Source organism: Terrapene carolina, unplaced genomic scaffold, assembly GCF_002925995.2.
Source record: "Terrapene carolina triunguis isolate 2854851 unplaced genomic scaffold, T_m_triunguis-2.0 Scaffold33911, whole genome shotgun sequence".
NCBI classification, from domain to species: domain Eukaryota; kingdom Metazoa; phylum Chordata; order Testudines; family Emydidae; genus Terrapene; species Terrapene triunguis.
In genome coordinates this window covers 13,527,003-13,542,249 of record NW_020698262.1, presented here as the reverse complement: position 1 = coordinate 13,542,249, position 15,247 = coordinate 13,527,003, and the positions used below count along the sequence as shown (strand labels likewise).

Below are 15,247 nucleotides of genomic sequence, written 5' to 3'. Positions count from 1 at the left end.
GATAAGGGGCAGGAGGGCAGTTGGATGGGGCAGAGGTTCGGGGGCAGTCAGGGGATGGGGCGTGGGGGGGTTGGATAGGCGTGGGAGCCCTGGGGGGCCTGTCAGGGGGCAGGGGGAGTTGGATGGGGGTGGGGTCCTGGGGGAGGCAGTTAGGGGCAGGGGCGGTGAGAGGACAAGGAGCAGGGGGAGTTCTGAGGGGGGCAGTCGGGGAGCAGGAAGTGGGAGGGGTCAGATAGGGGGTGGGGGCTAAGCTGTTTGGGGAGGCACCGCTTTCCCTACCCGGCCCTCCATGCAGTTTTGCAACCCCGATGTGGCCCTCGGGCCAAAAAAAGTTTGCCCACCCCTGGGCTAAAACAACCAACCCTTGAGTTCACAAACAAGGAAACCCTTACAGCGCCTCAACCCCCGCCTAAGGAAAAAGCCTGGCTCATACCACTGAACCCTGGGGTGAGCTCAGCCAGGCGCTGGGAATAGAAGCTGCCAGCTTGGGTCAGCTTCAGACTCTTCAGGTGCTGTTCGAAGATCTCTCTTCTCTCCTGTAATGAAAAGGAAGAGCGTTTGCATGGAGGGGTTAGCGCCCCAGCCCAGCAACCTGGCACCACCGTCACCTGGAGGTGAGATTAGGGGGAATAAATGTCCCATCACCACACACGGCAGCAAGCTACATCACTGGGAAGCCGGAGGTAAGAAGCCCAAGTGACTAAGCTGTGATGAGGACCAGCCACAAGAGGGCAGAGATGCCCTGCTTTGAGCCCTCAAAGTATTTACCAGTTTTGATTTCACCAGTGACACAGAGCTTTCAAATTCAGGACAGACATATGGAGGCTTACAATGAGTCACCGGCTCCTCTCTCCAAGGGGAACTCTCCCCCCTCCCAACTTTCACCCTCATTGATCTCTGAAAATTTCTTTAACAGCACAGCACTTAGAGCAAAGGAATCAAGAACTCACAGCCCAAAGCCTGCTCCCTCCCCTGCCACTGGGAAGACGTCTCCGACTTGCTGTGCGGCATGTGGCCAGTTCTTAGATTAAGTTGGGGGGCTAGATGAGAGCTGGCAAGGGGCCAAAGAGTGACTCATTCAGCTGGTCCAGGAGGTCCTGATTAAAACAATGGGTTCCACTGCCAGGGGTTTTCCCCCTCCTCCTTCGGGGCAGCTGCACAGTTCATATGTCCGGTGCCAGATTGTATCCGGCATTGAAGGTATTTTAAATGAAAAGTCTGTGGATGACGGTAAAGCCGCAGATGGAAGGAGGAGACAATCTGCTGGAAGAGTGAGTTCCCTTGCTGCTTTCAGAGGCTGTGTCCAGACTCTGCTACAAGTCCCATCCTAGCAAACATGTTGGACTCCCACTGTTAAGTGGATCTGAATGTGCTCATGGTTCAGGATACGCACGCCAAGCAGGCTGCAAGGAAGAGAGTGGGTATCCAAACACAAGCAAGACAGAGAGTGAGGTAACTAGTGCTTCATTTATAATGAAAGAGGAGCTGGGGCTCAAGCAATTTTTTTTACTTTCATAACTGACCTGCCAAGCCCAGAGGTGCCGGGCCCTGTCCTGCCAAGCCCAGAGGTGCCGGGCCCTGACCTGCCAAGCCCAGAGGTGCCCGGGCTCAGGCCCGGCAAGCCCCAGCACAAATTAAGCACTGCAGGTAACACACAGGAATGAATGGTGAAGGTGCATTACTAACCTGGGCTCTGCCCAGACAGGCAGTATTGGCTAAAGAACCAGTTTAGGCTGCTCCTAGTTTCATGGAGAGAGGATACAGATATGCATGAAATTGCTGTCTCCATGACAAAAGGAGAACTCCAAAGCAAAGCTCTCAGGCAAGGCCAGATTGAAGCAAAGGGAGGCGCTAATACCATGGAGTCTCTGTACAGTGGGCTACTGCATTCATAGATTGGGTCTTTGGCTTAGGACACAAGTGGTAAGATGGGCAACACAGGATTGCCGTTCTCACTACTGCCCACCTTGGACTTTGCCAGCACAGATACTGACCAAAGAGTGAAGAATTGTGACACCAGATTCACACACACAGATGGTGGGAGGGGATACATACCTGGAGGGTGGGAAGATCAATAAAAATGTGTCTGTCAAGCCTCCCGGGTCTCATCAGAGCATCATCCAAGATGTCAGCACGGTTGGTGGAAGCCAACACTATGACATGATCTGTGGTTCCCATCCCTGCAGCAAAACGAGAGCAGACATGAAGGTGAAGGGTTTCTGTATCAGAACGTACAGTGCAGGCTTCGTGTTGCTGAGGCGCGACGGGAAGTGGAGAATTCCATCCACAGCTTTACAACATTCAGCCACAGTACATCTGTGGCATCCTTTGGGGCAGGCAAGATTGAAGACATTTGCTTCTTTTTAGTACTGTGTGAAGGGAGGACGTGTGTGTGTGTGTGTGTGTGTGTGTGTGATTAGAAGTGGGTTATGGATTTTGGTTTTTCCTTGCACCCCTTGGTAAACAAAGGCATCCCAGGTGCGCTATACACAGGTATAAAGAGTCCAAGCCCGAGGAGCTTATAACCGGAACAAACAACATACAGACGAGGACAGAATGCAACAAAAAGTGACTGAGCAGCGATGTTCAGCACACAGCTCCCGAGTGCCATGATTTGCACTGGGTTTGCTGCTTTCCATGCTGAGAAGGATAGAAGGGAGTTATAGGGCTAATAAACCTGTGGTGCTGGTGTGGGGCTTGTAGGAAGGGAGCCTGGCAGACAGGGTTTCATGTGTTGGGGGCCTCATGGAAGGCATGGTGCCAAAGGCAGGAGTAAGGTACGAAGGGGCAGTTGCTCATGTAGCTTAGGGGAGAGCAGAAGTGCCAAATTGAGGCACCAAGCCACGCTGCTTATTATATTCCATCAGGTGCTCTGATGCCTATGGACATGGGTCACCTTAATACACTTGTCTTACAACAGCAGACATCAAGAGCCCCCAGAGCTGTAAGGCATGCAGCAAGCTTCCAGGGGAAGGGACAAGCGAGCATTCCACAATTCCAACACCGAAGCTGCCAAATGTGTCAATACTATAGCTCAGTGGAGAGTTTAAGGTTACAGGTAAGTCAGACGAATGGCCCTATAGAAAAAAGCAGCTTGTTCTACAGTGAACTTCAGTTCTTCCTCCCCAAAGGATGCCTTCTAAATAGGCTCCTGAAAAGAATGAAGCACGATCTTTCTTTGGTCATGTATTACACTGCACTTTCGAGTGTGATAAATAAGCAGACAGACTGGCAGTCACCTGGGGGCTAACAAGCTTTATTCACAGGGCAGGATTAGAATGTACAGTGCATCATCTGCTTTGTAGCTGGGAAGACGCAGTCTTAAAATAGGTCGAACCATTAGAACAAACCAAAACAAAAACCACTGACTGCACCCTCCTTGCATCAGCCTCTGCCACACTCGCTTTCAGTCTGGGTCCCAGTGGGTGGGAAATACACAGCTCCAGGAAATCTAGATCAGCAGCCTTGAATCTATACTAATCCTCCCAACATGATGTCACCTGGCTATTAACATGCTTTGGCCTCAGCATGCAAGCATCAGTCACAGTGAACAGTCTATAAAAGTAACACCTAAGAGTCCGTGACAGCGAATCAAAGCTAGTGCTGGGAATCCAGCTTGAAAAACCTTCTTGTTTGCAGCACTTGTGAGACAAACCATTTCAAGGAAATGGTGAAGAGGATTTGGTTGATTTTACAAATCCCCTGCTTCCTCCACCACTACTGTAACAGAGTAGCTCAGCCGTACACATATAGCTTCACTGAAATACAGCCACTGTGCTGGGGGGCCGAGCAGCTGTCAGGCCAACAACTGGCTCACAACACAAGAGCTGGGAAGAGGGAGATTTTGGCCAAGGACTCAGGGCAAATAACTGCTTCTGAAAAGTGTTATTGGCTCTAATGTTCATGTAGTGCAAAAAGGATCTTGGCCTTAAAGGTCTCATCTATTGAGACATTGCAGAAGATTTGTAGGGATTGTGCTTCCTTGTCTGCTGTTTAGTTGTTTGTGCTCAGAAAATTCACATTCAAACTGCTTTGCTGTTCTGAGAAAGAGTTAAATGTATGAATATTGCCAGGCAATTTGAACTTGTAAAGACAACACCAGGCATCTTTGATCAGTGCCCTATTCTTCCCTTGCTGCATAACCAGAACTTGCAGAACACGGTCACAGATCTGATGAAGAGCAAGGTCGCCTGTATGCATGAGAAACATCACAATCATTCTCTAAATTGCACAGTGAAATTAACAAGACACAAACTTACATTCACCCAGTTTAGTTGGGCTTAATTGCTCCTTCAAAGGATCTGCCTCACCCCCCTCCAGCTTTTTGGGGGATTCCATGGGGCTCTGTCCTTGGTCCCCTTCTCTTTTTTCCTCTATACCTTATCTCTGGGTAATCTCAGGCACAAACACAAATATAGGCTATTCTATGACTCACAGATTTACTTCTACTCAAAACTATCTCTTCTGTCCAAACTAATCTTGGCCTGTCTCTGACACCTACTCATCAATGTCTAGTGTCAGCTCAAGATTAACATAGCTAAAACGGAGCTCCTAATCCACCTTGCCCCCACCCTTCTCGATCACTATGGACCATACCACCATCCTGCCTGTCACTCAGGAGCATAACCTGGACATCCAGCTCAGATCCCTTAGGTCCTCACATCTAAATTATGTCTAAATCTTGCAGATTCTCTCTGCATACGATCTCTGAGATACAGCCTGTCCTACAGAAACACAACATCAGAAATGTAGGGCCCAAAGGGACCTTATGAAGTCATCTAATCCAGCTCTCTGTGCTGAGGAAGGACCAAGTAAACCCAGATCATCCCTGACTGGTGTTTGTGCTGTTTAAAACTTCCAACGATGGAGATTCCACAACCTCCCTTGGAAGCCTATTCCAGAGCTTAACTACTCTAAGAGCTAGAAAGTTTTTCCGAATATCTAACCTGAATCTCCTTTGCTGCAGATTAAACCCATTACTTCTTGTCCTAGCTTCACTAGAGAACAACTGATCATTGTCCTCTAACATATTTGAAGACTTATTTAGGAGACTTCCTCAGTCTTCTTTTCTCAAAATTAAACATCCCCAGGTGTTTTAAAAAAACAAACAAACAAAAAAAACCTTTTCCTCCTAGCTCAGGTTTTCTAAAACTCTGTATCATTTTTGTTGCTCTCTTTTAGACTCTCTTCATTTTAACCACATCTTTCCTACAGTGTGACGTCCAGAATTGGACACAGGCCTCACCAGTGCCAAGTACGGCAGGACAATTACTTCCTGTGTCTTACATCTGACACTTCCTTCAATACACCCCAGAATTATATTCGCTTTTTTAGAACTGCATTGCACTGTTGACTAACATTCAATTTGTGAACCACTAAAATCCTGATTCTTTTCAGCAGTACTAACACCTAGCTAGTTATTCCCCTTTTCATAGTTATGCTTTTGATTTTTTCTTCCAAAGAGTACTACTTTGCACTTGTAATTAACAACAAGCCATATTATTTATAGCCATACAGATAAAACTCTCATCCAGGTTCACATCTCTGTTACTGCAACATCCTTCTCTCTGGCCTTTACAAACGCAATCTTATCCCACTTATATCCATTCAGAACGCTGCTGCCAAATTCAGTCTCCTAGCCTGTCACTTTGAACACGTCACCACCACCACCCCTTTTGCATCCCTCCATTGGCTCCCCCTTCTCTTTGCATTAAACGTAAGCTGCCGGTCTTCACTTTCAACACCCTTCATGGCCCACCCCACCCGACCAGTCATCTCTCATTCACTATAAATATGACTCAAGCATCCAATTGGACCAGATCTTTCTCCATCCCCCACTCGATACATTTTCGAACAAACACCTTTGTGCTTTCTCTGATGCTGTCCCTCAGGCTTGGGAGGAGCTCCCTGTAAACATCTGCAAAACTAATTCATCCTCTTTCAAATTCTCCTTTTCCAGGATGCCTCCAAAAATTTGACACTGGTTAGGATGCTGGTGTGCTGAGACCACGGCATATCATGCTGACCTACTGTCTCCCTGTTTCCTTGTACTCCCTCATCACGCTCTGTCTCCATCTGCTGTTTCTTGTCTTGTACCCTGATTGCAAACTCGTTGGGAGCCAGGGACCGTCTTTTTGTTCTCTGTCTGCACGGTGCCTAGGATACTGAGGTCCTAGTCCATGACTAGGACTCCTGGGCACGACAGTAATACAAATAAATAACTATTTCTTTTCAGGAGGCAGCCTGTGGCAAGAGTGAAGAGAATCCATCAGTGCACTAGTAAAGACTTTCTATAAAGCATGTATTTAATAAGGAGATCATTTTACCTTTCATCTTCTGACACCTGTAACAGGGGGCTGGGCCCTAATTTCGGAATTGGCAGCTCACCAGGGTCTCCAGAACTACACCTGATTTCTATAAACTGGAGGAGACCACAGACATTTTCATCTTTAAAAGAGGGGGGGGACTACACTTCCCAGAATGTGGAACTTCATTTTGGTCTAATGGCTCTCTACTTGACTCATGATGCAGCAGCTCACACTGGGACGTAGTGTCCTTCCAGGCCACCCTGCTGCATTAAAATGAGGATAGCCATGGGCAGTAGTTGGGCTGGGGGCCACTCCTGGCCTTTGCCCACCAAGAAACCTACTGTGCATTATACAGCTGAGGTGGTAATGCCAAGCCCAAGTAAGGTTACATCTTTGGTCAAGTTTTCCAAAGCTGAGGTACGCACAAAGCATCGGGGACCGCGAGCATGGATTCGAAGTGCCTCTGGAACCCTGGCCCATGGGGCCTCCAGCGCACTGGCTTCAAGGATGTTCCTGTGCACAAGGCACTCAGCTGTGTGCCTACTCAAGGCAAACTCACAGCTCACTCCCCCCGCTCCTGCAGGGCGGTCACAGAACCCATGCTGAAACTGTGGCACCCTGTGGCCCTCTGCACTGTAAGACAGTCCATATCCCTCCTCACCCCATACTGCGCTCTAGCTTCAATTCCTCTCCCCTCAGGAGGGAGGGTACAAATCTGTAACAGAGACAATCTTGTGAGACACGCAGGGGGATCACAGGTGCATTCTGATGAGCAGGCAGCTAGTGCAACTTCTCTCGCCAAGAAGCTAAGGCATACATCAAAGCACCCTCCTATGGGGCAGGCTCACTGAGGAACAGGAACTTTGTGGGGCACAAATTGCAGAAGCTGCTCTGCTCTCAGCTCCGCAGTGAGTCAAATTTCAATCTCCTTCCTGACTGACTGCACCCCAGGAAGTAGCCTGGAGTTCAGATCCCAGAAAGGCCTGCTGGAGAAGCGCTCCTCACACCTCACTGCTGCACTGAATTTCTTGCATGGAGACAATTTGGGGAGGCAGCAAATTTCATGACTGTAAACAGGGATCTCTCCCACCAAATGTATCCTAGAATCTGAACCATTCCCTGCTGGGCAGAGCCCTGACACATCTATTTTTTGTCCTGCTCTACAGTAATAAGACAGCTACAGAAGTAATGCAAGTTGGGTTAGTGCGGTAGGGGCTGACAGACCTCAGTTACAAAGAGCAGTCAAATGTGCATTTTCCTTCATCCCATCAAGGCTCTTTGTAAATGCCCAAAATAAGTAGGGCCGACACCAGGTGGGGTCTAGGCAGTGGCACCCAGGGCTTGCTTGCAAACTACAAGGCTGTCTCCCCTGATTCGGATGTGGATTTCCTAGCGAAGCCGGGAAGATGGAGATTAAGTTAGAGGACAGCAGAGGAAATTTACTACATTGCTTATGCCCCTCTGGGACAACTAAATTTTAAATCCCATCAGGCTTTAAAATTACCTGTCTTGGACAGGTTGTAACAAGTATTAAACAATATTTAATGGCTAGCAAACCCTAAATGTTACCCTCGAAATATAGTTCTGCCCTTGATGCAGACTAGCTTTACTTTACTTCTTCAGGGCTGTAAATTATCTCCATCCTGTCACCAGTGGGAAGACATATTTCTGAGCTGAAACAATTACATTGTGCATTAAGAGTGTCTCTGGGCTTCCTGGCCTCCTCCAGCCCCAGTCTTTAATGCACATGTTGCCTTGGTTTTATTAGCAGGCTGCAAGATGATGCCAAAGTTATCTCCAGTGCACATACTGCCTCAGGACACCACAGCAAGCTCCCTTCTGTCTCATAGTCTTTAAAGTTACCACTAAACAGACCTGCTCGCCAGAGGATTTTAATTTTAGTCCTACTGCTGTTAGTAGCCAGAGATTATATCCTCTTTCCAATTCTATATTAAACTCTCATGAGGGCTGGCCCAATGATCCAGTGACAGTGCAGAAATCAAGTCCAAAGTCTGTCTCCTAGAAGTCTCCGATTACTCTCTAGCAACTACAGGCTCTGAAGAGAGTCATGTCCAGTCTTCCAAAGACAAAGGAACGGTTGCTACGATGTGGGGCCTTTCAGCATACTGAGGAAAAATGTCAGGTATCAGAGGGGTAGCCGTGTTAGTCTGCTTTTTACAGATCCAACAGAGGGTCCTGTGGCACCTTTAAGACTAACAGATGTATTGGAGCATAAGCTTTCGTGGGTGAATGCCCACTTCGTCAGACGCATGAGGAAAAATGGAGTGTGGTGAGGGGGAGTGAGGTGAAAACTGAAGTCCCAGAGGACTCTTCACAGAGTTTCTTGTGGGGATGGCTGGGCAGGCTTGGGGGAGAAAGAGGGAAAACAGGAACAAAGTGTAAAGCACTTTGCTTTGAGAAGCTCTCTGCTGAAGAGATGCAGCTGCTTCTGCTCGCCCTACGACACACGCTCAATATAGCAACTGATGGAGGGGGAGCAAGTAGAACATAACAGAAAAATAACTCTTCTGGATACATCTACACTGCAATTAAACTTACCCCCCCACCTCCCGGCTGGCCTGTGCCAACTGACTTGTGCTTGTGGGGCTCGGGCTAAGGCATAGGCGTCGACTCCATTGGTGCTCCGGGGCTGGAGCACCCATGGGGAAAAATTACCGGGTGCTCTGCACCCACCAGCAGCCAAGCTCCCCATACCCCCCACCCCACCTCCTCCACCCCTGAGCGCGCCGCGTCCCCGCTCCTCCGCCTACCTTCCAGTGCTTCCCGCCCAGCCGCCGCCAAACAGCTGTTTGGCGGCGCTTAGGCATAGGGACTTTGGGGAAGGGGTGGAATGGGGGTGGGGTGAGGGAGAAGGGGGTCGAGCATCCACCGGGAACAGGGAAAGTTGGCGCCAATGGGCTAAGGGGCTTTTTAAATTGCAGTGTAGGAGTTTGGACTCTGGCTGCGCTCTGGGACTACTGACCTTGCAGGGTCTTAGAGCCCGGGCTCCAGCCTGAGTGTCTACACCACAATTAAACCACCCGCAGCCCGAGTCAGCTGGCATGGGCCAGCCATGGGTTTTTTACTTGTTGTGTAGACGTACTCTCTGAGTGAGTAATATACCTGCTATGTCAGAACAAGGCCAAGTGAGGCCACATTGACACCTGAGAACTGTGAAAAGGAGTCCAACTTTCAGTGCCAGGGTCCCTCTCCCTACAGGCGTTCGAGAGCCATAGATTTCACCTGTCACGTGGAGTGGGATCTATAGGAGACGCTACCTGAGTTGGAGGCTTAGAGGGTGGCCGCCTTGGACAGGGAGCATTGTGTGAGCTGCAGCTTGACGCAGTAGGAGACACTGGCATGGGGAGGGGGAAAATGGAGTTCAAGTCAATGGGCAAAAACAGAAAATACTTAAACATGAGGAGAACGGTAAAGCAACATGATCGGTAGGGGTGGAAATGCATGTTTAAGAAGCTGAATCCTTATGGAGGCAGAAAAGACCTCCTCTCTGGCTGGGCGAGAGGAATACTAACCATCCATTTCTACCAGCAGCTGGTTTAAGGTCTGCTCCTCCTCCGTGTTGGAAAAGCCAGACATGTCGGTCGAGCGTGTCTTACCCACAGCATCTATTTCATCGATATACACAATACACGGGGCACGAGCCCTGGCTTCTTTGAAGAGGCTCCGTACACGAGCAGCTCCAAGACCTAGAGAAGGGCAAAGAGTAAGATGAAGAGAGACTTGCAGGAATCAATCCTTACTTGCTATGTATTTTAATTATCTGTAGTACAGTTGTACCCAGAGGCCCCAGCCGAGATAGTGCCCCGGCCCTGTACACACACAGGAAGTGACAGTCCCTGCCCTGAGGAGCTTACAATCTAAACAGGCAAGATAGACAAAGGCTGGGGGAAAAGAGGTACAGAGAAACACTTGGCCTAGGTCCCCTCGTGGGTTAGGGACTAGAACCCAGGTATCCTGAGTCCCTGTCCCCTGGATCACATGGCCTCTTCAGCTGAACTCAATATGTCAGTCTGTCTGCACAGCTGCTCTAGGAAAAGCTCCGCACCCAACTGCAAACAGGCACACCTGCTCCTTTCACAGGGTTAGGAGTTTAAATGCTTAGCTATGTTAGCGAACTGCACGCAGCCCCTGTGCTGTGCTTTAAGGACTGGGGGCAGCTATGTGCCGTTCCAGCGTTCCCCATTGGCAAGAGCGTTCTACTCATGTACTGGAAATCCACTGATATGTACAAAGAGGGCAGCCTCAACGGAAGCGATTTAGCTTTTTGAAAGACAAGCCATGAGAGCATACGTAAGGGCAGGGAAGTCAGTGAACGGATGGTTATAGAGTAAAGGCTCTACTCCAAAGAGCAAATGCCGTGTGTGTGTGTTATCAGAAACAAAGCTGCATGGGAGTTCCCACACCATATCCTAGGTAGTAAGGAATGTTCCGGAAGAGTCTGAGGAAACCAGACTCTCTCTGATGAAGGTTTGCTGTAGACAAGAGGATGAAGAACTCTCTTCTAAACAGATGAGCAGGTGAGAGGGAAGGAGTTTACATTCCCATAGCTGCACTAATGGCACTGTCTGCTGATGACAAAGTGTTTTATACTCTCTACAGAAACACTCAATCCTGCTCAAACACTCCCCGTGCAAAGACAACAATGAGTTCAGTTCCTTGTCACAGACATGGAGAACACTTACTCTAGATGGCAGCAACCTTGTGTGCTCCCACCACAGATTGATTTACATCTTCTCTTTTCTTCCTAGCAGAAGGTCAGAGGACTTACCTCCTATTACCTCCACAAACTCAGAGCCGGCCATCGCCAGGAACGGCACTTGTGCTTCTGTAGCCACTGCCTTTGCCAACAAGGTCTTTCCACAGCCTGGTGGTCCAAGTAACAAGACACCTTTGGGCATTTTGGCCCCAAGCTGGAGGTAGCACTCTGGGCTCTAGAATTATAACACAATTCCATCAGGCATCTGGGCTCACGAGGAGTGTTTCTGGAAGAAGAGACTTGTGCAGAGGTTCGCGAGATGCTTTTCCCAACAGACGTCACAGCAGCAATAGCTGCTGGCTCGGGACTCATGTGAACAGCAGTCTGTCCTTTCTCCCTCAGGAGCCAGACAATACAGAATCTGGCTTTTGCCATCACTGACCAAAGCCTCGGAAGACCGTCAGCTCGTTAAAACGGAGGCTGCTCAATATCCCCACAGGACAAGAAAAAGAATGAGCCCTGCTCCCCAAGCTACCAGACTATTCCAGGGCACCACTGGCAAACACACCCAAACTCTTATTTTATTTCTCTCTTTTGGGATGGAGGAAAGGCAGAGGAGGGGATTACAGGACACTTGAAGCACTGCCGGCACCGGGCATCTTATTCACAAAGGACAGGAGCCACAAGCCAATCAGCTCTTGAGTCAAACACTCTCTTTCAGCAGAGAGAATCTCCACCACCTCCTCTTGTCCAGCTTTATGCAGATAAGAAACCCAGTAATTGCTGGAATCACATTGCATTCACATGGGCTATCTGGCAGATTTGCTCCCTCCACTTCCACCTCTGTACCAAGCATATTTGAGATTCTTACCTTCAGATAATCCACAAATTCCATGACCTCCATTTTGGCCTCATGCATTCCTGCTACATCCTTGAAGCTGATCCCTTTCCCAGACTTCCCATCCACAATGGTAAAGCGAGCCATTTTCAGCTGGTTCTGTGGAGGACAGCACACTCTGAATTCTGAGGGCACAGTCCTGACGAGGGAGATGGGGGGCACACTGGAGAGGCTGTGCAAGATCAGGCAGTGGAATACACTTTTTTTTTGAATGGGAGGAGGCATAATATACGAATGGGTTATGCGTGATCTTCCCATATGAAGTGCATTACAATGCTCACAGTCTCTCTCGTTGTTGTAGCAGAGCAGAATGATTCTAGGCCCCAAGTTCAGTAATGTACTTTAACGAAAAGGTTTCCTCCTGTGGATGTTGGAGTTTGGTACTGTGACTCAACAATTTAATTAACCAATGTTTTATTAGCACCAGGCATAGAGGAAACCTGCAGCAATTCCCCCCATAAATCAACTGAGGGCATTTAATTCAAAAACTTGTGCAGATTGCCCAAGTCTGTAGGGTTTGTCAAGAACCCCTGCTCTCTAATTCTTATTGACCCTAGTCCTTAGTATACCTGGGCTGGTTACTACTGGTACAGTTTGAAGAAATAATGTGAATTAATGGTTATTTATCATCAACACGCTGTTATAAATACACAAACACACACAGCCAACCATCGCCGGGAGCTGCTGCCACAGTTATTGTTCTTGTTCCAAGACAGTCCAGGAATGGAACTCTAGGCTCTCAAGTAGAACAGGCCCCACATTTTAGCCTCCTGGTGCGTGTTAAGCCACAGTGACAGTCAAAACAACAATTTAGTTAAACACCCTCCTTGTAACTGCTTATTATGCGCTGCTGAAAACAGCCACTAAGACTTTATTTATTTATTTATTTTGAAGAGGGAAAAAAAGTTTAAAGCAGTTCAGGCCCTCAGACCTGCCGGCTTCTTCAAGTAAAGAGAGTTAAAGATGGGGGGGCTAATTGTGCTCACTCCCCAAAGACAGGAATCTAGCCCTTAAAGCCCCCCTACACGCCAAGCTTTCTAAAGCACTTCCTTCAATCCAAGCAGTTACATTTCACTCCATAAAAACCGTCACTCAGAGCAAGGTGAAGAGGGCACAGGAAGGGGTTGCTGGGAACCACCTTGATGGGGGATTTAGGTCTCCACTCCTTTCATCCAGAAGCCCCCTCAGTTACTGCTCCTGCACGCAGAGCAGACTTATGCAAGTTGTATCAGCTGATTGAGAGGGAGGGATTTGATTGATGTTGCAAGCGGGGTATGGGCGGGGAGACGCCAGCCCATAATGAAATCCAGAATTTGAGCATATTTAAAAAAAAAAAAAAAAAGAAGTTATTTTGTAAAACCTAGAGATTCCTACTCCCGGCTGTATGGGAGGCTTGTTGGCAGGACAAAACGAAACACACTATTGGCAGCTGCAACTCATTAGTGAGTTTTGAAAATAGCATAGCAAACTGCACTGGAAATTCACTGAGCTCAGCCCTTCTTGCAGTCAGGGAAAGAGGGCCTCAAGTGAAACCAGTTACTGTACAATCTAGTCAGCTGATCAGGAAAAGATGCAAGATATGACAGGACCGCACAGTCTCTGGTATCAGCTAATTCTCGTCCTCTGTTGACTTTATCAGGGAAAGAGCAGGAAATCGCGCCAGCACAAAGTGAGACTAACCAAGAGCTTTAAAACAACTATTATACAGGACCTAAAGTACTTACAAAGGCACTGAATCCTCCTTCCCTTCCTGCCATCCCAGCAAGGCGGAAGAAGTACCACAATATGACTACACCAACAGCTGCCATTCCCAGGGCATAAAGGGCACTGAAAGAAAACAGCTAGTTCAGTACAAATTGAAGCATCTAGCCATGAGACAGTTATTAAATTAGTAAACATTTCCCAACGGTGATCTGTTTTCAGGATTTGAAAGGTCCTCGCAGTTAGGCTAGAAGTGCAGCTATGGGCAGAGGAGTGACTGAGAATGTGGTACATTTTGAAAAATATTAATTCTGTATAGAACACCCCCAACAATTACATAACAAAAAAGATAAACAGATAAGACCCAGAGGGGCACTGGCTTACCATCTCTTTCAGAGTCATATCTGCTCATAACAAATGGGCTAGATCTTCACAGACTGGCTATGCTGCATCAGTTCAGAATCTGATGGGGAACAGGCAAAGGTGGCAGGCAAGGGCCAGTTTGGCTCCCAGTGTAAATCAGAGTCACCTCAGGGCTGCTCTAATCTATGCTGGCTGGCAATGGCCCCCAGGGGACATTACAGAGCCAGGGATTGCTGGAATGCAAGGCACTCTGGTCATCTCTCTTACATGCCCACTATGCCAGGAGCAGGTAGCACAGCAACCAGCATTGCCAGGGGAATTCCCAGATGCCCCCTTAGGACAGCTGCCTGGCCTCTTTGTGCTGCTGGTCCGAATGGGGGGCCCAAACACTACAGCTCCAGGCACACAAACCAGAGTTTATTCTGCCTCCCGCATCAGCAACAACATTCTCCATTAAGTTCCAACTACAGAATCTTTTTGGCAATAAGAGGAAGGATGGTCCAGTAGTTTGGGACTTATGAGACCCCAGTTCAAGTCCCTGCTCTGCTAGAGACTTCCTGTGCGACCTTGGGCAAGTCACTTAGCCTCTCTGTAACTCAGTTCCCCCATCTATAACATGGAAGTAGTAGCCCTGCGCTACCTCTCAAAAGGATGAATACATTAATGATTGTATGGCAGTCAGGTAGTATGGTAATGGGGGGGTCATAGAAGTACCATACACAGAGAAATAAGAGGCAGAAAGAATGCAGCTGGATTTGTAGACCTTAATCTGCAGCACTGGCAGTTAAGAAGTCATATTTGACTTGTCAACTGAGCAAACAAGGGGCTTGAGCCTGCAAGGTACCAAATGCTCTGTTCTCTGAAAGAAGCAAATTTGAGTTGCCAGCACTCAGCATTTTACCAGATCAGGCTCTAGGTCTTGAAGCCACTGAGAATATGGAACCCCACATCATCACCTTTAGAAAGTCTATTTTCAGAGCAGAACCACAGCAGAACAGTTCTGAAAGGTAAAGAACAGCTAGAAATACAGACTCCCTGGGGCTGGTATACAAAAATTGTAAATTTACAAATTTGAGGTAGAGATCTCAGGCCTTATGATCAAAAACTAAAAACAAATTGCTGAATCTTGAAACATTTATTCAAGTAAATTGCCACCTGTAGGACCTGGCAGCAGAACACAAGACCATACCCAGGTTTCTCTTTTATATGAAGCATTTTCTAATACATTCATAAAATGCATGTTTTGCATCCATGGTGAAA

At 48.0% G+C, this 15,247-nt stretch overlaps 1 protein-coding gene across 1 annotated transcript in view; it reads right to left on the bottom strand.

Annotated features, from left to right (window-relative positions):
* The window catches only part of LOC112103474 (paraplegin), a 43,320-nt gene that overhangs the window by 13,400 nt on the left and 14,673 nt on the right, over nt 1-15,247 (bottom strand). Inside the window, exons 6-11 of the mRNA XM_024195272.2 lie at nt 13,648-13,750; nt 11,897-12,022; nt 11,098-11,260; nt 9,842-10,015; nt 2,056-2,180; nt 434-536 (exon numbers count right to left, since the gene is read on the bottom strand). Of these exons, the coding sequence (XP_024051040.2) occupies nt 434-536; nt 2,056-2,180; nt 9,842-10,015; nt 11,098-11,260; nt 11,897-12,022; nt 13,648-13,750 (794 nt within the window). The remainder of the gene's footprint in view (nt 1-433; nt 537-2,055; nt 2,181-9,841; nt 10,016-11,097; nt 11,261-11,896; nt 12,023-13,647; nt 13,751-15,247) is intronic.